The following is a 22035-nucleotide window of genomic DNA, read 5'->3' on the forward strand; positions in this document are numbered from 1 at the left end:
CTTTTGTTTCTTAACCACCATTCCTGGACCCAGAAGGCTCATGGCAGTTTACAATAAAAACCATAATAAAACCTCTATAACAGTATATTGAAATAGTACCACATCCCTTAGGCAGTGCAAACTCCAGTTTCAACCCCCCCTCCGAACATTACCAATCCAGAATAACACCCCCCCCACACACACACACCATCTACAATCTTTGGAGAGGGCTTTTGTACATCTGGCCCTTGATGTTCTGGAGCTTCTGAGGAGGGCCCCAAGATCTTCCCCAGCTTGGCCTCAACCAAATGCCTGGTGGAAGAGCGCCATCTTGCAGGCCCCGCAGAACTGTGATAGCTCTGTCAAGGCCCTCAGTTCTTCTGGGAGCTCATTCCACCAGATCGGGGCCAGGACCAAAAAGCCGCAGATGGAGCTTCCCTGCGTGGAGCCGCAGATCGCCTTCCCTGGGGCCTGGAGAGCGTTTTTCTTCGGCTTGCGTTGTAGAAAAACGCTCCCCGGGCCCGGGGAGCGTGTTTCTTCATCTTGCGTTGTAGAAAAATGCTCCCTGAGCTGCGGATCGCCTTCCCCGGGGCCTGGGGAGCATTTTTCTTCGGCTGGCGTTGTAGAAAAACGCTCCCCAGGCCCCGGGGAAGGCGATCCGCGGCTCACGGAGCCGCGGATCGCCTTCCCCGGGGCCTGGGGAATGTTTTGGCTCCCTGGCCGACTTGGAAAAACGCTCCCCAGGGCCCGGGGAGGGTGCTGGGCGGCTCAGCGAGCCGGCCAGCAGGCTCCGCGGAGTCTGGGGAGCTGTTGTCGGGGCTGGGGCCAGCGAGCCTACCTTCGCTCTCGGCGGCCAGCAGAGTAATGGCTGCTGTGGAGTGAAGGAAAGCTCTGGTGGGGGGTGGCCTCCCAATTGGGCCCTCCACTTGTCAGTCCAGGGGAAGGGGCCTATCGGCACCTTTCTTCATCCCGGACAGGGCCCGCCCTCAGGGCCCTTACTGTTTTATTTCTTCCGCTCCATGAGGAACGGTTAAAGACTAGGGACCAAGCCTGTTGTACTTGTAAATACAATGGGTGCTAGGTGTGCTTTTGGGGCTGGGGGAAGGCTTCCTCCCCGGGCCCAGAAGCGCACCCGTGGCCTCCTCAAAGGCTGAACTCTGAGGCATTGTACGATTTTGAAGTCCCGCCTCCAAAACTCGAGGAATATTTCCACACCAGGTTTAGCCAACCTCCAGGTGGCGCCTGGAGAGCTTCTGGAATTACAGCTCATCTTCATAGTATAAAGATCAGCCCCCCAGGCAGAAAGGGCTACTTTGAAAAGGGGTGTGGTAGAGAAAAAAAATTTAAGGCCTCCCACACAGGTTGTTGTTGAATTGAAATACTTGAGGCCTACTGCACAGGGTTGTTGTGCAGATGAAACAGGTGACAAAGAACTTCTGCAACAGCATCCAGTTTTGTCTGCAGAATAACACTGTGCAATGCCTCAAATCTGCAGAGAGCTGCAAAGAAGAAATACACATGGCTTGGCTGTGTCTAACCCCCGGCCAGAGCAGTATTTTAAGTGAGATGGGGTTTTTCTGTGGCCTCTCTGTCAGCCGTTTGGCACAAGGAGAAATCCCCCCCCTCAAAAAGAATGCCCACCCCCATGCATTGCTCTCGGAAACGCCTCCCTCCCCTCAGTCAGGGCCTGTCAGAGGCTCCTTAGCAGCAGGCCTGAAGGGAAGGGGTGGGAGGGGGAGCACTCTGCAGCCTCCTGCCAGCTCTGTCAGGGTTCTGAGGCAATTTGCAGTTGGACATGACAGTTAGGACAGCCTTGGGGTGAAAAGGGCTGGCTCAGCCTGTCCAAGCCTCTGTTCTCATCCCCCTTAGCAGCCCCTACTGGCCTCCTCTCTCTGCGGGGGTCAGCAGCAGACTGGCAGCAATGTCTCCAGATTGCCCCTGGCTGGGCTGAGTGGGTGGGTTGGGAGGCGCGATAGAAGCCTGGTCTGTCCTGGTGAGAGCCCAATCAGAAGGCGCTTTGCACCTTCCGATTGGCCCCTCACCAGACTAGGTGGAGTTTTTGTCAGTCCAGGGGTAAGGGGCCAATCGTTGGCCCCTGTTTCCTATCCTGGACTCAGCCCACCCCCCTTAGCCTTACTGTTTTATTTATACTGCTCCCCAAGCGGTTTACAGATTATCATATGTAAGTTGGATGCTATTAAGGTGCAGTTCATAGTTGGCAAGATAGTTATTGAGATGGAAACTGGAGCATTCTGTTTTTCCTGGACTTGGGATAAGCCACCACTTACATTAGTGGTCAGCCAAAATTTTGAGTTTCCTAGTCAGTATTTCTTCAGCCCCTTCAATTGATTTACACCTTACCATACTTACCGTGTCATAAGCATTAGCAAACTTCCTGGATATTGTTTTGGGAACATCAGAGATGTATAGATTGAAATGAACTAGAGTACAGACTGAGCCCCAGGATAGACCATTATTCAGTTTCTTCTGTTTCACTGACTCAATTACTTGGAAAGTTCTATCTCTCATTATGTTATTTAGGAGTCAGAATAATGGTATGCAGAGGGAAACTGGTAAAAACGTGTACAGCATACCTTTCTTCAATATTGTATCATAAACAGCAGCCAGATGGACAACTGTTGATGTCTTAAGACACTTCAGATACCCTGCCTCAATGAAAGTTGTTAAGTTTAGAACCTGGTCTTCACAACTATGACAGGGTCTAAATCCTGCTTGCTTTATAGGGACATATTTGCTAATTCTGTCATTGATTCTGTTCGGGATTAGCCTGTTTATAAGAGGAGTGTAGAAGGGAAATAGGTCTGTAACTTTTTGCCAGCGTTTTTGTTTTCCAGGTTTCAGAATAGCAACTATCTTTGCATTCTTGAATTTCCCTGGGAGTCTACCTGTTCTCATGATGTCAGTAAGAAACTTTGTGAGCCACTCCTTTGTGAACTCATTATGGATGCAATCAAATCCTGGTGCCTTTCCACTTTTGATATCTTTCAATGCCTTGAAAATTGCATCAGCACTGAAATCCCCTGACAACTCTCAGTCTTCAGTGAAGATAGGTTTCAAAATTTCTTTTGTAACCCTAATAGTAAAATCTTGATTCTTTAGAGCTCTGGATAGGGGTTCTAGCCAGGCAGCTATCTGGTTTGATGTTACCTCCAGATTTCTTCAAAGCACAAGTGAGCTTGCACCTAATGTTTTCATCAGGCTTCAGAGTTTCCTATTGGAATGCCTGAAATCCAAATTGGCAGTTGCTTCGGTCCTTTTTCGTTCACGCGCAGTGCTGAGTTCATGGAGTAGTTCATCTGCTACTTCTGGGTCTATACTGTTGAGTAAATTTTGATGCAGCCTCTCACTCTGATCCCTGCATCTTGGAATATATTCTTGCTGATATCCTTGAGAAGTATACCTTTTGACTGTAGTTTTTATGTGTTGGAGGGGCCTATTCAAGACTCTTATCCAGATCTTCACTGAAACCTTTCTTAAAGTTTCATTGTGGTCTTGAAAAAAACCCTGATTTGGATACCTAGCTCAAGGATGACAGGTTGATGCTGGCTGTGGGGGAAAGCCTAAAGAACACATCTGGTTATAAGCAAGGGCTGACTTCTACAGATGAAATCAGGGTTGGACTCTCAGTTCCATGCTGCTGATCTGAAGGCATCTGTCTTTAGTGACAAAAACAAGATGCAAGCCATAATCTTTAGCCCAGTCAACATATGCCACACCATTCTTATAATTAACTGTGTAGCTGTTAAAATCACCAGCATACACAGAAAGATGAGGGTAGGTTGACAGGACATGTGCTGGCCATGAAACTGCATGAGGTTTGTAAACCTTGACAACATGTACTTCTCTAACCATTACTACAATTGTGTGGATGTCATTGTGGAGGTTGGTCAATACCAGCTTCACATTTTCAATGTTGCTTTGGGTTTAAGTCACTATGCCAGGGGTGACCAAACTGTGGCTCTCCAGGTGTCCATGGACTACAGTTCCCATGAGCCCCTGCCAGCAAATGTAGCCCATGGACATCTAGAGAGCCACAGTTTGGCCACCCCTGCCCAAAGGTATGATGGTAAAGGTAAAGTTAAAAGTATCCCCTGTGCAAGCACTGGGTTATGTCTGACCCTTGGGATGACGCCCTCTAGCGTTTTCATGGCAGACTCAATACGGGGTGGTTTGCCATTCCCTTCCCCAGTCATTGCCCCCAGCAAGCTGGGTACTCATTTTACCGACCTTGGAAGGATGGAAGGCTGAGTCGACCTTGAGCCGGCTGCTGGGATTGAACTCCCAGCCTCATGGGCAGAGCTTCAGACTGCATGTCTGCTGCCTTACCACTCTGTGCCACAAGAGGCTTTTTGATGGCAATACCATCCTGTCCACAATTTTCACTTTGTCACAGTCTTGATTCTCATTATCAAGATGAGTTTCTTGAACAGCTAAATCTGTTTTACTGCCCAGTAGGATTCACAACAAGTATTGGCATTTAGACTTGCTTATGCCCTCAATATTCATTTGGCAGATTTCAGTGCCATTGCCTGTACCCTTGTCAGGTAGTCCTGAGAAGGACTATGTGATTGGTTGATTATTTCCATATGTATAGTGTAGCCAGGAGATCCTACAATGGGCAGCCAGGGATTCTAGCTATTTAGCATTATCCACTACAAGAAAGCGAGCTAGAATAGCGTTCCTGGATGAAGTAAGCAAATTTTAATGGTTGCCAAAGTAGGTAGATTGATACAGTGCCTGCCAAACTAAGAGGAAACCAGTCTTTTTTCTACAATTTTCTCCAGACATGCTTTTTTCTGCTGCATGGAAGGTAGTAGTCCCCGTTGCCTAGGACACACAAAATAGGAGACTGTCAGCTGAGTGTTCTCACTTCCTTATGCTATTGCCAGCAACACGTACTTTCAATTTCATGCTTTCACTGTTTCAAAGGATTGCGGAACCTCTAACAAAGCTTGCTGTAGCCAGTACGGGATGGTTCAAACATGCATCCTATTTCCCATTAATCTTTTTTTCTGTAGAATGAAATTGTTGCACAATCTGCAGCATGTGTTGCTATATAGGACTATTTCAGGCTGGAGGTGGGGGTGGCGTTTGAAAAATGGGAAATAGCCTGTCAGCAAATAGACTAAGCTAAAATCCTTGTCCTTGAAGGACAGATTTTCTATGTCCATGGAATTTTTATATGGGAGGCATTCAAACATACTGTCTTCACTGTATCCCTTAGTTCTCTTGGCCTGGGTTTAAAGGTACCACTTACTGGACGCCCAGTGCAGCATTTGTGGGGGGAACAGACACACAGGAAGCTTGTGGCACTTTAAAAACTTCAACTTCTGGCCGTGGCTAGGATTTGGATGGGAGACCACGAAAGACCATCAGGGTCATGACGCGGAGGCAAGCAAAACCAGCTCTTGCCTTGAAAGCCTCATGGGGCTGGCATACATCAGCTATGACCTGATGGCACTTTCCACCACCAAATAACTAACAAGCACGGATGGACAGGCCAATACATGGTAACAATTTGTTCCTTTTGTTATGATTTTTATTTTGGATATCATGGTCATTTGGGAGGGGGTGGAATCTTTTTCCAGGGGTCCATGATGGCTCCCCGCAGCCCTGTATAATTTTAAGAAAATCAGTTCTAAGAGGGACGCGTTTTAACCGATGTTAAATCAAATAAGAATTCTTAGAAGTGCTTAAACTTTACGTGATGTTTATTTTTCCTTCCAAAGTATACTTTGGCCACCTCATGAGAAGGAAGGACTCCCTGGAGAAGAGGCTAATGCTGGGAGCGATTGAGGGCAAAAGAAGAAGGGGACGACAGAGAATAGGTGGCTGGATGGAGTCACTGAAGCAGTAGGTGCGAGCTTAAATGGACTCCGGGGAATGGTAGAGGACAGGAAGGCCATGGGGTCGCGATGGGTTGGACACGACTTTGCACCTAACAACAACAACAACAAATTTTTCCTTCCAGCAAGGAGATCACAATGAAATTCAACTTTGAAATGGGCAGTGGAAGCATATTCTGAGGAAAGTCAGAGAGGTGCTAGCCCTTCTAGCGTTAGTAGAGTTTTTAAAAAGCAGCCACGCAGGGCTGGAACAGCAGAGGGCGCTTTCTAATACGGGCGAGCCTTCGCGTTTCAGATTAGAAGCCGGACACGTTCCCCCCTCTAAACTTTAGGATTTCTGTTCTGTTTACAAGCGCATGGAATGCGCAGTTCTTCGAGTGCAAGGCAGGGGGCGTGGTTGAGGCAGAAAGGCGGGGCTTTCCGTGGGCCGGCTGCTGGCGCCTCTGCGCCGCGTACACAGTAGCAATGCAACAAGTGGCCGGGCTTCCCCCCCAGCGCTGATCTCTGGAGAGGTGCGCGCTGCGTAGCGGGGAGAGAGGAGCTCCCGCAGGCGGAGGAGGTCGGTTTGACCAAGCGGGCGAGCAGAGGCGCTGTCGGATGGCCGAGGCAGGCTGGTGCACGCTCTTCTGACGCACCCGCAGCTGCCAAGCGAGCTGATCGCCAACCTGGAGCGCCGGCGGGGCTCAGGAAAGCAGTGCGCAATGGTGGCTCTGGCAAGCAGCGGAGGAAGTCGCGCCACCCTCGGTTCTGCTGCAGTGTGAAGCAGAAGAAGGCATCTTTTCCCGCCCGCCCTGCTTTGTCGGTCGGCGCCGCTGAGGAAAGGAAGGCCAGCCGGGAGGAAGCGAAGGTGGAGGCGGCGGCGGCGGCATGGCATGTGCCTAAAGTCGCGCCCTGTGCAAGCAGCCGCCTGAGAGGGGGACACAGCAGCGTCGGGGAGCGGGCATGAGCGACAGCGGCGAGGGAGTCATCAGCTTCTCCGTGCCCAGCCCGCCGGGCTCCGGGGGCGCCTGTCCTCTCCTCTACGAGGATGGGCTCGGGAGGAGAGCGCCGGCGGCGGGCGAAGGCATGGCCCGCGGTGTCCTGGCCGGCCCTGGCGCGCCGCCGCCCGGCACCTTTTGGAACGAGGACAGCGGCGCGACCTGCCCGGCTGCCGACTCGGCCACCCGGGCCAAAAGCGGCGGCGGCGGCGGCAGCAACCGGAGGACCACGGTGTCTTATGTGATCAACGAGGCGAGCCCGGGGCTGCTGCAGGCGGCGGAGAGTGGGGCCCTGCAGAGCCTGAGGGAGGCGTGCGAGGCGGTCGGCGCCGACCTGCAGACGTTGCACTTCGGCAAGCTGGACTTCGGCGAGACGGCCGTGCTGGACCGCTTCTACAACGCAGGTGAGGCGAGCCTCCGCGGGGCTCTCCTGCTGCAGGCAGGCAGGCAGGCAGCCCAGTTAGCCACGCTTGGCATCCGCGGGGTACCCCATCTCCCTCTCCAGAAGGTGGTCTTCTTCACCCCTTTCTGCCTTCAAAAGAGAAAAAAGGCGGCAGGGATAGATCTCCAGGTACATATCCTTCTGAAGGACCTTGTAATCCACCCTAGATATGGCTAGGCACCCAGGTGTTGCCAGCGCTTCCAGAATCATCAACAAGGCACACCAGGCTGGCTACCCAAATGATGCTTTGGCTTGGGAGGAGGATGGCAGTTACCTTCATATGAAAATCAAATGTAGCTCATAAGGGGTTTCACACCTAAGACTCAAGCCTTGAATAAAATCTTTGTTGGTCTTAAAGGTGCTACTGGACTCTGATTTTGTTTTGTTGTGCTGCTTCAGACCAACACGGCTACCCACTTGAATCTTTGTTTTTCCTGTGTTTGTAATTCAAACAGTAAACCTGCACTATACTGGTACTGGAATATCCCCCACACACACACACCCAGAGAAGAAACAGTTGGGAAAGGTAATTGTCAGCTACAAAATGGCATGAGAGGAAAGGGGAAACTCCTTCTGATACGTGCTTTCAGACTCTGATATCAGCAGCTGTATAGGGTTTTTAAAAGATTAGCATAATCTACAAGTAATGTGTAATTTGCAGGAGCCAACCCAAGTGTACAATCATATGTACACTCAGTGAGGAGTTGCAGCCAAGCCTAACTTCCTGACAGGTGTGTCCTTAACACAGGTGTGTTGTTGCATTTACAATTCACATTTTAGATGTACATTTAAAAGATAATAGATTTATAAAATTCACTTATGCTGGATGGAAGACTTAATGTTTCCTCTCCCCCCCCCCCCCCACAGAAACATATACATAATGGCTAAGGTAAGGTGACCAGATTTTAACATTGGTAAAGTGGGACACCATTGACCAGGGGGGGTTCTTGATTAAAAATTTGTAAAAAAGTTTCATAGAACACAAAAATAGTATTGTAATATATTTTTAAATTTTCAACATAAGTACAATATGCCAGGTATACCTTAGGCTAAGGGCTCAGCTGCATGTGATATTTGGGAGTTCTGAAAACAGAGCTCCCAGCTTCTTTAAAAAAAAATTGCACAGCAATCTGTTTCCAGTGGGGATGCACAGGGAGTATGAGTTGAAGACTTTTTCCTCTTTTGCTGTTCTTTCATCTTGAAATGGCCCCAGAAAGAGCTGTTGTTTACCTCAGTGGGGAGCAGGGGGAGATACAAGAACTGATATGAGTTACCTACTCATTAGTTTACCCTGGTGGGGCAAATAGCAGCTGCCTGGGCTGTTTCCAGCTGGGGAAACAGCACAGGCCCTCTGCTCTGAAGCACACTAGGAGCTTAGAATTTCCAGCATCCCATGTTATTGACACCTAAGAGGTATGAACCAAATTTCTCTAGTTTGAATCTCACCTCCGCAGTGAACTCACTTGGTGGCCGAAAACAGGTCATGGTATCTCAGCACCTGCACTGTGAACTTTATGGCCTTGTAATGTCAAGGGAGATGATAATATGAAAAATACTATACGTCTGAGTTATTATTACTCCCATTCTAACTAACAAAAGGCATTTTTAGCTTCACCTCTGAGAATGGTCTCTGTGTACTGAGAATTTTCTCTTCTTCTCTTCTAACTTATCCCCCTTCAAGCTGTGTTGCTTTTTACACCATGTAACGGATATAGCTGCTTTTACCTGCTGTTCAGAATGTGCACCTGAAATCCTCAAGTGGTATATTTGGAACCAAATATCAATGCCCCACCTTATCTCCCTAGACTGCAAAGTGCAAAATCTTACATCTGTCTGAAAAGTTTGACTGTTATTCCAGCAGTTGTGTTCATTGATAGAATACACTCTGCAAAGATTTACTCTGCAAAAGCACTCTATGCAAATATAAAAGAGCATTTTGCACATAAAGCCTTCTTGTTGTTATTGCATGTTTTAGGGATGAGTCCTGGTATGGGGACTTAGCTGTTGCACACCTCCCGTCTAGTTAAGCCCTGGCGGAAGTGCTCCAGTGAGTCTCCATGTGTGGAATGCTTAATGTGAAATGCTCCCTGCACTTATAGTAGCTTGAAAAGAAATTAGTCCTCAAGAAAGATGTTAGTGTTTATGTATGTATTTATTTATTTGTTAGATTTTTAGACCATTACTCTCAGACCTGCTGGTTGTTTACAATAGGCATAGCAATAAAACAGAAACCCTATGCAATCAACAAGGTTATGCAATCTTGCCGAAAAAATATACAATATATACTACTACTAATAATAATAACAATAAATAGTAGATGGCGGCAGCAATTCTTTCTACTAACCCACAACATCTCAGATCTTCCGTCCAGTTGTATATCCAACTCGCCAACCCCCGGCTATATGTATACAGACATAGGTATTTAGATATACAATCATTAGACGTGTCTTTTGAAATACCAAGTAACATCCCTTCAGGTTGTAACATGATTCTTTGATTCAGAAAACAGTAATTGACCAATAGCTGTGTCAGGCTCTTGTGCTGAGGGCTTAAAACAAAAGTGAATAGCTGTTTTAGTGATACAACTTTGGGCAGGAAGTCTTTGGAAATAAGTACCTGTGCTGTTCACACCAAAGGGTTTTCCAGGAGCATAATGCTTTATTCAGTCATCATTCTATTTCTGTTCAGGATGTCACTGGGTGGTTTCAGGCATATGACACTGTTTAATTGGTGTGGTGAGTACACAAACTGTGCTAACCGAGGCTTAGTTGTGTGTGTGAGAGTACAATTAGCACATTTGTTTATTTAAACATTTATAAACCTCCTTTCTTCCAACTTGCAAGTTCCAAGGTGGGTGACAACAATAAAGCAGAAAAACATAATATAATATGACTGCTTTGCTACACGCACAGTTTTTCACTCACTCTATGTTTGCTACGTATCTCCGAAATGTGTACTTAATGGTGCAGTAAATATAAGTTGAGATGTGAACTGAGGATACATATAACTGCTTCAACATGTCTCAAACCATCCAACCCCACTCAGCCCACAGATTCACTGTGCCAGATTAATCATATGAATGGGCCCTTAGACAACATTCTCTCTTTGTATATATACAGAAAGTGAAGAAACTAGTCTTTATCCTCTTTTTACTCTTCAGAAATTCTGGTTATGCTAACAAAAAAGAAAAAGGTTAAAGAGTGTTAAGGAATCCTGTGTTACAAATCTCTTTAACATCCTAAGAATGCATATTTCTCTAACATCATTATTTATCTGATCTGATTTTATACCACCCTTTTAGTACCTTCAGTACTAACTTTTTAAATTTTAATGATCATCTGAACAAACTCTAAGCCAAAACAACAGGTAGAAATTGGCAGCTTTTGTTTCATTTCTTCATTATATTTTGTCTCCTGTTACATTATGTCTGTTTCCTATTGTATGTGAAGAAATACACTTAACATCCCAAAGTTTTTAACGCAACTAGTAGAGTGTGAGTTCTAGGATGAACACATGACATGCTGGCTGAAGTGTCCAGGCTGCTTATGTGTGTGTAGTCCTCTAAGAACTAGTGAGCACAAACTAGATGAATAGTGGGACATCCTGTGACCAGGTATGATGGCACTGTTGGTGTTATCACAAGCTTACATCCATGATCTCAGATCCTCTTCTAACAGGAAAGTGTCTGGCTGTCAATGCCCAGGATGGTACCCCAAGTAAAGGGGACTGAACTGTTGGTATCATTTCAAAATTCTAGGTTCATGACTTCGTACTTAAACACTCTCAATAATAAAACCAATTAATTAATTGATTAACCAGTAAGAATATGTGAGCAGAAAAAGATCTTATTCAGCATTGGCGGAATAGAAGAGTCACCAAATAGAAGCCTGCTGAAATGCAAATGCAACCTGCATTTATACGTATACATATTCATACTAATATATCTCTAAAACCTTTCCAGCTTTGTTTTGAGTACATCCCAATATCAGCGTGTTACTCATGCACTCTTTTCTCTTACCAAGTGAAATCCTTATATTTATGACCTCTCATACATCATTGCAATGACAATTTATATTCTTTCCCAGGGATACTTTTGCCTGTGTGCCAGCAAGTGATACTGTTTCAAGGCCCCTTTTAATGAAACTTCTCTAACCTTTTTGACATTCTTGTGTTCTCTGGTTAATTTATAATAATAAAAGGATCACAGCTAACTGCTATATATTTTTTAAAACTGCTATAAGGTTTAATAAAGAAAGCAATAAACTTCCCTTTCTGTGCCTGGCTTACAATCTGCAGCCCTGGAGATTAGAATTTCTTAATATATTTATTTATTTTTAATTTAAACCATTCCTACAGATCCACCAGCACACTACTACCCCTTTTGTTCCTGGGACTGGAGAATGTCTCAGCTTCCACTATAACAAACCCTAATGTGCCCAGAGTTCCCATGCGCTTGCTTATGGTTGGAGATCTCCAGCCTGTCAATGCTCACCTGACCAGTGGGCAGATACTAGATGTAAAGAAAGGGTGCAATCATCCTGGAGGGCAAAAGAAAAATAAGGCCTGGTATTAAGGTTGCCAGCTCTGGACTGGGGAAAATCTGGATATTTGGGGGATGGAGCCCTGGGAGCAGGGTTTAGGGAGGGGAGGGACCTCAGCAAGATATAGCATCATACAGTTCACTCTCCAAGGCAGCCATTTTCTCCAGGGGAACTGATCTTGGTTGTCCTAAGGCCAATTGTAATTGTGGGAGACATTCAGGTGCTAATAGGAATTGACAATCCTACCTGGTATACTTCTGGGAAGTTCTGATGATTCCTAGACTTACCTAGAACTACCTGGAAGTGAGATTCAGGTGGGTAGCCGTGTTGGTCTGAAGCAGCACAACAAAACAAAATCAGAGTCCAGTGGCACCTTTAAGACCAACACAGATTTATTCAAGGTGTGAGCTTTTGAGTGCAAGCACTCTTCCTCAGACTAAGTGATAAGAGAGCACTAAATCTTACCACAGAGTTTCTGGCAATTGCTGGAGTTATCGTCAGTTCCTGACAGCTGGAGGAATCACCAGGAACTCTATGACCAGAACATCTTATAAGTAGCTGAGGTCTTATTTTTCTTCTCCGAAGAGTCTGCTTTCTCCAACTTTAATTGTACCATTCATCTCCTGAGGCTTCAGGAGATCTGGAGAAACCTATAGCCCTTTAAAGTCACCCTACCCCACAGTGGTTGAGCATTGCCCTCAGCAACGCATCTGTGAGGGGATGTAGGGGAAGGATAGAAAGCCCAAAGAGCTCAGAACGGGTGTGGGGGGGGGTGCACATTGGATAAGAAGGTGGATCAAGAGAGCTGGTGTGCTAAACTAGGATCTGAGGGCTAGTCTGCTGGCCTCTTGGGCATTACTTGGGCTGACTTGCTAAGGACGGCCGGTTGAATTTAACTGATCACCCTTTGTGTATATAGTTTAAATAAAGAAACATCCATTCTGGACAGACTTCTAGTGCAATGGAGATCATATTTTGATTGAAGGTCTTGGATCAGATCCTACCCCAGTGCTGGATTTCAGAGAGTCTGTGTCCTTTGATTAGGATCTGAATGGCAATCACCATCCAAATGGGGTTATTGTGAATGTGAATTCCCGAAAGGCTTATAAAGCACTTCTTGGTGTTTTAAACTGTTACAGGAGATTGAGGAGGAGATGGTTTAGAAAGGTGATCAGATGAGAATATTGTGGGTTGTGTTGTACTGCAGTGTAGGAGAAGGAGAAGGAGAAGAAGAGTTGGTTCTTATATGCGGCTTTTCTCTGCCTGAAGGAGTCTCAAGGTTTTCACTGCTAATAGTATTTATTTTATTTACTTCATTTGTTTCATGCCTTCAGAGTGTTTTGTAGTTCTACACCCTTGCTTTACCAATAATAAAAAACCTTCAGCAAATGTTGCAGATCAGTGACAGAGGATTCAGTGTGAGAAGGGCCTGTGGCTTTCGGCATAATTATATTGTGGGATTTTTTAATCTCTAATATGATTACACAGTTCTGTTGGTGAACATAATGATCATGATGGCTCTTATGACTCTCCAGTAAAACCTTTAAGCTTCCTAGTTTGTAATTATTATGATTGCATTGCTCTCTTCACTGGGGATTGTTAAATGTGAAGATTCTTCTTTCCAAATTACATGCTCATCTTCTGAGCTGCTGCACCCCAGTTCACAGGCAAGTTCATACCCAGATGTAAGAAAGTGCTGAAGCCAGTCTCAAATCCCACAAGGGGCTATTCTCTCTCCCATGCTTTTTAACATCTATATGCACCCTCTGCCCCAGCTGGCTCAGAACTTTGGGCTGGGTTTTCAGCAATATGCGAGTGACTCGCAGCTCTGTCTCCTGATGGACGGCCACTCGGACACCCCCCCCCCCGGAAACATTTGCCAGATGTTTGGAAGCCTTAGCTGGATGGTTGGAGCAGAGTTGTCTGAAACTCAACCTCGCCAAGATGCCTTTGATGCCTCCCTATCGATGGAGGCGCAGGTCACCTGGGTAGTTTGCACAGCATGTTTCCATTTGCACCAGGCAAGGCTACTAGCATCCTATCTGTCCCCAGAGCACCTAGCCACAGTGATCCATGCAATGGTCACCTCCAGGATTAATTTCTGTAACTTGCTCTGTGAGGGCCTTCCCTTATCCTCAACATGGAAATTGCAGTTGAAGCCAGAGCAGTTAAGATCTATGGGCCATCCTTACCATAGCTGTAACATCAAGCTACCTCCCCACTTATCCCCCCCCCCAAGGCACAGGAGGTAGCGGGGTCTGTCAAGTCTGGGTAGTGGGAGTGGGGCAGGGGGATTGGATTTTCTGCCACTGTTGTTGTTTTTAGAGGCTGGGAGTTTTATGTTTCACTGTGGGGATCTTTTACTTGTAACCCACCATGAGCCGGCCAGTCCGGGAGTGATGAGTAATCAAGTAAGCAAGCACCCAAGTAGCATTTGACACTGAATGACAGCATTAATACTTGTCTCTGCAATGGAGTCTTCCCTCTAAACCTTCAAATGGCATTTTATAGAAATATATTGAGTCCAAATATAGTTACGAAGTCTTAACAGATGCCTGTACTAGGTTCGTGTACATGGTAAGGGAGCATTTGGGTTCTTCTGCACTTTTGTGAGGCAGAGCTACCTATGGCTTTTGTTGGAATCGACCATTTGCACAAGTGGTTTGGTATTGATTGTAATAAAAATAATGACCTCCAAGTGAGAATTTATAATTAATGTAATGCAAAATTAATGTAATGGAAATGTTTTATGATGCAGTACTAATGATTCTTAAAATCAAGGCATTCATTTTCTGTCCCTTTTCATGTTTCTTTCAGAGAGTTTTTCCTGCTTGCTTTCAAGTCTTTCTGATCTATTCCTAGTTACATCAGTTGTGTTAAACTTTCAGGTTCTATCTGTGACTTCTGGCAGATAACTGACATGACCAGAATTCTGTAGTTTAGCATCATAAATAAAGGTTTGTTAACCTCCACCCAAAAGGTGTTCTAGCTTGACAGCTCACATATATCTATATTAGTCACTTGCAACACAATTTATGAGCTACAAGATTTATCTTTAAAAAAAAAAAACTTGTTATAATTCACAGGAACTCCCTTGACTGGTTGCCTGAAAGAGTTTCTTGCCAAAGGTGATTAGAGGAATGCTTATTTACAAATATTCTGTAACTGTATACAGGAATGATCTCCTTGTTTCATTAATAATGATGATTATATCATTGCTATAGCACTCTATTCACCGCAGATGGGGACTGCAGCAAAGAAATTAAAAGACACTTGCTCCTGGAGAGGAAAGCTATGGCAAATCTAGACAACATCCTAAAAAACAGAGACATCACCCTGCCAACAAAAGTGCGTTTAGTCAAGGCTGTGGTATTCCCAGTTGCAATGTATGGCTGTGAAAATTGGACCATAAGGAAGGCCGAGCGTCAAAGAATTGAGGCTTATGAACTCTGGTGCTGGAGAAGACTCTTGCAAGTCCCTTGGACTGCAAGGCGAACAAACTGGTCAGTCCTGACTGCTCCTTAGAAGGCCAGATCCTGAAGATGAAACTCAAATACTTTGGCCACCTCATGAGAAGGAAGGACTCCCTGGAGAAGAGCCTAATGCTGGGAGTGATTGAGGGCAAAAGAAGAAGGGGACGACAGAGAATGAGGTGGCTGGATGGAGTCACTGAAGCTGTAGGTGCAAACTTAAATGGACTCCAGGGAATGGTAGAGGACAGGAAGGCCTGGAGGATCATTGTCCATGGGGTCGCGATGGGTCGGACATGACTTCGCACCTAACAACAACAACAACAACAACAACATAGCACTGTATAACAGTGGGTGTAGATAGTAAGGCCAACTGGTAAGCATATTATACCTAGAGTAGGCATAGTACAATATCCCTCTAGTTTTTAAAAATTTGCAGCTATTAAAATATGTGTAGGTGACATTGCACAGCTGCTATACACATGGTTCCTTTCAATCACTGAACAATCCAGAGAGAAGGTAGAAAATTTTGGTCCCACAGCAAAGTTGATTGTAAATTAAGCTCCCCGCACATTCAGATTAATAGCAGTGCTTCCTTTCATAAGAGAAACTAAAGTAGCATGCTCGGAAGCAATGATGATGCCAACTGTGATGCTGAATTTTCTATCTACCTCATTCAGCCATGTTTTATTGGCATCCCTCCCCCAGTAGATTTGCTGAACGATGCAAGATTGCTTTTGTTCCACAGATGTCAATAGATGCTATTTAGTCCACCTTTTTGTTGGCATAGGCCTGAGCTGGGTTTAATTTCTTGAACATGTTTGAAAAATCTTTAAGGGCACACTTGAATCTGCCCAGTCCACTGGGAAATCAAAGCTGGTACAGATTAGCACAGCTAGGCAAGAGCACTCATGTCACACCCATTCTACAGTCTCTCCTTTGGTTAACCACAATGCCCTTTATGACCTCAGACCTGCATACTTGTAAGAGCTCCTCTCATACACTGTTCAGCTGTGTGAGCTTCATTCATATGATCAAAACCTTCTGATGGTCATTCTACAAATGAGTAAGGTAAACAATGGCCTGGGCGTGTGCATTCTCTCTTGTGGCTCCCACCTTCAGGAACAACCTTCCTGAAGAGATCACTTATCTGACATTTCATAGAATGTGAAAAATAGAAATGTTACAGGAAGCAATTTTATAAATGGATTAGCTTGGCTTGGCGGAGATGGTAAAATGCCAGCCGCGCTACCTTTGTGATCTGGGCTTCCATTGTGAGGGAAGTGTCCAGAATCATGTCTAGAGACCTCCATCTTTGAAGGATTAAGCTTCAGATGGCTCTGCTTGAGCCATCGTCACTGCTTCCAGGCAGCTGGCTAATGCTTCTGGGGGAGAGTCAGGGCAGCCATCCATCAGGAAGAAGAGCTGGGTGTCATCTGCATATTGATGACAACCCAGCCCAAACTTCCATACCAGTCGTGCGAGAGGGCACATAAAGATGTTAAATAGGAGAGAGGACCGCTTCCTGTGGGATTCCACAAGTAAGTTGTTGGCGGTCTGATGTTCTATTGCAGCCCTCTGTCCACAATCCCGGAGGAAGGAGATCAGCCATTGAAGGGCTGTCCCTCGTATTCCAGCATCGATGAGGCAGCGAGCTAGAAGCTCATGATCGACTGTGTCGACCGCTGCTGAGAGGTCTAGTAATATCAGCAGTGCCGATCCACCTCGGTCCAACTGGCGACGGAGGTCGTCCGTCAGGGCAACTAGCGCTGTCTCTACCCCATGGCCAGCCTGGAAACCTGACTGGGATGGGTCTAGGACTGAAGCTTCTTCCAGGTATTCCGTTAGTTGTTTTGTGACAGCCCTAAACTAGACTGAAACCTGTGGAAAGCAGCTACATATTTGTGTGCCAGAAATGCATGACCCTCATGTGCTGCTTTATACAAATGCCCACATGGCCTCATTGGCTTAATGTTTAAATCACATGAGTTAGTATCCTATAATAAGAGATGTCATTGATTCTCTGAGTAACTGACAGCAAATGCATTTGAAATGTTAGGGTCTTTTTCTGATAAAGAAGAGCCTTAAATAGATATATTGCCTTGCTATTGTAATGGCTGAAAGGCTTACAAAGATTATTTCAAATCGTGAGTCAGGACATATAAAATATTTTTGAGTCACTCATCAGACAGATATCTTACTGAAAGGCATTTCATACCGTAGAACATTATTTCCCTGCAATGTCATGATTGTTTCTGACTTCAGTTGGTTTCTGAGTCATAGGGATTAAATTAAACTATTATTTTAGCCAACCCAATTCAAGATGCTGCTCTTGGTTTCGCCACGCAGGTGGGATTTGCCAGCTCTTGTCCTGAAGAGTGCTTCTGTAACTGTGATAGTTATGTGACAAAGAGAAGTTTGACAGATGGCTTTGTCTGCGATAGTGATGAGGTGGGGTGCTGTAGTTCTAACTCTTCAACAATAATCCTCAGTAATATTTTACCATTATAGATGAATCTGCATGTATATTTAATATGTGTATGTGTGTGTTGACTATTTACTGAAAGATTCTAGAGTAAAGTTAGTTGGATAAGAAATAGAGGAAATATATTTTTAAAATTAGTAAGAATTGGGAAATATACAAGTATGCATTAGCAGCTCTGAAGAAGGGAACCCGTCCAGCTGGTCTGAAATCATCAGTGTTGCATTATGTGTAGGTTTTGGCTGGGGCACTCTGTGGTTAACAGTAATAGTGGAATGTTTGGGAGAATTTGGCACAGAAGAATATGATGAAGGCTCAAGAAGGTCCTAGTGGCCACATGCTCCAGTTAGTGTTAGGTATGCTATTTTATCTCAGCTTTAAGATGGGAAATTGAATGTTACTTTGTATGCATAAAACAGACTAAAACTTTCTGTTGCATTTCCTGAAAGTTTCCCCCACCCCTGCCCATGCCAGTGGCTTACTTGTGGTGGTGTTATGAAACATCATCTATGGAATGTCATGAACATTCATGAGCATTCTGACTACTCAGTGAAATAGAAAGGGTCAGTTGCTGGAACTTCAAAATAGATTCCACTACAGGGAGTTACTTAGAAGCACTGATGGTTCGGATCCAGCAGAGCTGTCTGAAACTCAACCCCTCCAAGGTCCTGTGGCAAGGTAAGAAAGGGCCAGAAGCATGCTTGCATTGCCTAGACAGTGTACAGCTAATGGCTGCACTAACCACTAGGAACCTAGGCATGATTCTTGATTCCTCCTTATCTGTGGAGGCTCAGGTCACTAAAGTAGCTCAGCTGGCATTTTACCATCTTTGCCAAGCTAAGCTACTAGGAACCTCCCTGGCTCCAGAACAACTAGCCATTATGATCCATACAACAGTCACCTCCAGGTTAGATTTCTGTAACTCGCTGACAGAAATTTTTATTCCCTATTCCTCATCCATCTGTCCACTATTAAAAGTCTCAGGCTCTTCATTCTGTGTTGCATGTATTGCATACTGCCTTCTTCATGCACTGAGATAACCTCTAGAGGAGGATCCTGGTATACTCACTGCTGAATACAACTCACTGAAATTGCCTGAAGGTGGTCCTGGAATGTTTCTGTAAGGTGTCTTTGTTGAACTGCAGTCTGGCTGGTGTAACTGTAGAGGAGGGGAAGCAGCTGGTGGAGTTATCCTGTACAGGCCTTGGACAGATACTGTTTGTTATTGGACTGTAGCACTTGCAGTGGTCACTATGGTTGGAAGTGTGTACAGTTGGCCATGAGGGGGTTATTAGGTTGGCTTGAGGTTGTGGTTCTGTATGCCCCCTTTCAAGTAAGATGGTGACCAGAACATTATAACAGAGTATGAGTCTCAGCTCCTGACCAGATTTCTAATAATAGATAGTTACCTTTTCAACAGAGTTCCCAGCTCTGGTTGGTAATGTAGCTGTAGCTCCTTTTGTCTAGATAACCAGTTGTACACTGCCTAATAGCCATAATTTTGTAGGCTGCCCTGACATAATGACCTATGTGGAGATCTGTGAAGAAGGCCAGGCTGCGACTTGGCTGTTCTGCTATCCATTCCTTCGTGGATGTCTGAGTAGGGGATCGTGGTGCTGTGGCCACAGAAAACAAAATGGTTAGTCTCAAGAAGAAAGGAAAATAGCTGCAGATAGCCTAAAACATTTTGTCTGCTCATGCCAGCAAGATGAATAAAACCATATGCCTTCTTCAGATGTAAGTCATGCTGCCTTTTTAATTTCCCTTGTTATAGATGTGCTTTGAATCATTCCAGGCAGGGAAGGGTGGGCATGGAGAGAAGGCAGAGAGGCAGTTGAAGATTGGCTTAGAGATAAAGTCCAAGTGAAGTTGGGAACATATTTTGGGAAAGCTGAGTGCATGTGTAGCTTCCTTCAGTCCGGGTCAGCTGCAGTTTGTGTCACCATTTGCCACCTAAGTGCTTGTTCCTTGTGTCAGCTGAACAACAACTTGCTCTCCAGTTCTCTAATCATTTTTCAATAAATAATGATTACGTTAATTAAGTAAAACAAAATCATGCCAGTTGGCATCCTGTTGATTCATTACATAGTTTTGATATTCTTAAAGCAAGGAGGGCAGTATTGACCATAGTCTGTAGCATGCATGCTTTGCAGTCAATCGGAAGGAAGGCACTATGTGTAAGGGCAGAGAGAGCAGAAGAAACATGCCAATGGTTGCCCTCTGAATTCCAGGGATATTTTTCTGATCATGCCTTATTGGGAGCTGCTGCATTCCAAGGGGTCTTCTATATGACAAATATGTACACATGAAGTATGAGCCAGAACATTAGCAACAGAAGTATTCCTATTTTGTTTAGGATTCCGTATGTGTTATGTTGGAATGTTGGAACTGTGGCATGTCTTATTTCTGTTCCTGAAACAGACCTTTGTTCTTGAACAAAGTTTGTTCCTAGTTAATAGATGTTTGAGTGGTTTTCCTACCTCACCCAAGTAAAAAAAAATTATGCATCCCACAACATCTGACATTTATAGTAACAGAAAATCAGTTCCGGCATTATAGTCATTACCAGTTACTAAAGTGAGCACTGGGGAATAAATGCATCTTCAGTTTTAATTCTGCATGTTTGTCTTCAAGGAAGATTCCACTGTCCGCCCACATCATCTGTAGATCAGGCTTCAATGGGTTAGCCAGAGTTCTGTTCAGATGTTACTATGTTTGTGTGTGTGTGTTTATAAAAACCTTTGGATGAAGTTTGTTTCTAAACAGATAAAAGACCTGATGTTTGTGCTTAGTGTTACGTCTAGGAACGGTTTGCTTACTATAATAATAAGCTTTGATTACTAAGTCACTCTCAGTGTTTTTGTTGTTCTGGTACCAAAACCAAAAAGGACACAATGAAAAAAAGTACCGTATTTGCTGGCGTATAAGACGACTGGGCGTATAAAACAACCCCCCAACATTTCCACTCAAAATATAGAGTTTGTTACATTACATTACAGTACTATGGACCACTATAGGCAACTATGTCTATCCCAACTGAAGTGCACCCGGCGTATAGGACGACCCCCCCCCCACTTGGAGGCATGTTTTTCAGGGGGGAAAAGTAGTCTTATACGCTAGCAAATACTGTATGTCAAAAGTATGCTAGGACTGCAAGACACAATTGAGATTCCGTTGGTGTCTACCCGCTCATCAGCTGTCTCAGTCCCTGAGCTTGTGGGGGTGGTTTTGGACATGATGTTGAAGACCCCTAGGCCAGTTGTCTTGGGGGGTCTTCAAAATTAATGTTGAGGTTACCGTGTTGGGAGCAATTCAGGATTTCATGGTCTCCATGGGCTTGTCTTGGGTAGTAACTGTTCTGCACATTGTGAAGATGACACTCTTGACCTGCTGTTTTGCTCTGAGCAGAAAGAAGGTGATCTGGGGGGGGGGGATTGTCATGAACATTCACTACTTGCAGGGGTTTAGACTTATAGGGGTACCACAGAGCTGGGAAGTAAATTAATATGATCCATCCCATAGCCTGAGGGAGCCAATAGGTTTTCAGATGGCATTCATGAATTCTATTGATGATATGGTTGGTGCTCCTGTCATTTTCCTGGTTGACATTTGGAATGAGAATATGACCCGGGCAATTGAAATGATTACAGCTAGGCATCCTTTCTAAGGGCTAAGAGCTTGGCAGCCCCATGGTTTACTGAGGGAATGAAGTTGATGATGAAAAGATGGGGAAACAGCCAGAGCAACTGTTCAAAAAGTCAGGGGCTAGAGCTCATTTTAAAGCTACTATGTGACAGTGATGGCAGCAAAGCAATAATATTTTTCCTTCACCATTGCATCCTCCCAGTGTAGACCTGCAGGTGATCAAGGGCCTATTGAGATACCTACTGCTATTGTTTTGCTAAGTACTTTGTGGATAAAATCTCCCACATCCATTTCAACAGACTCTGCATTAACAATGACAGGATTTGATAGTCCCAGAATGCCAGTTTGTATGTGGGATACCTTTCAGCTTGTTCAGCCTGTAGATGGGGACAGGATTCTTGGAAGTTTGAGCCTTACGTTTTGCTTGTAAGACCTTTGCCATTCTTGCTACTAAATCTGCTTGGGGGGTATTTTGCATACCATCTTGACTGTATAGGAAATCCTTCATAAACAAATATTATTGTACAGTAATAACTTAATCTCCTTTGTTCTACAAACAGTAAGTAAAAATCCTGTGTTTGTCATAGGGGAATAAGCTATGTCAGCTCTTTTCCCCATTTCCTGTAACGGAT

At 44.9% G+C, this 22035-nt stretch overlaps 1 protein-coding gene across 3 annotated transcripts in view; it reads left to right on the forward strand.

Annotated features, from left to right (window-relative positions):
- Positions 1–22035, forward strand: part of MAP3K5 (mitogen-activated protein kinase kinase kinase 5) — a 149479-nt gene that overhangs the window by 7604 nt on the left and 119840 nt on the right. Inside the window, exon 1 of one of the 3 annotated variants that reach the window (XM_077351684.1) lies at positions 6258–7227. The exons of 1 other annotated variant lie outside the window; for it this stretch is intronic. In XM_077351684.1, the coding sequence (XP_077207799.1) occupies positions 6789–7227 (439 nt within the window). In that variant the 5' untranslated portion in view covers positions 6258–6788. Of the gene's footprint in view, positions 1–6257; positions 7228–16328; positions 16348–22035 lie in introns of those variants that run through there. One more of the 3 variants, XM_077351705.1, reaches the window with a different exon arrangement.

This window comes from Paroedura picta, chromosome 1 (genome assembly GCF_049243985.1).
Source record: "Paroedura picta isolate Pp20150507F chromosome 1, Ppicta_v3.0, whole genome shotgun sequence".
In the NCBI taxonomy this organism is placed as follows: Eukaryota; Metazoa; Chordata; class Lepidosauria; order Squamata; family Gekkonidae; genus Paroedura; species Paroedura picta.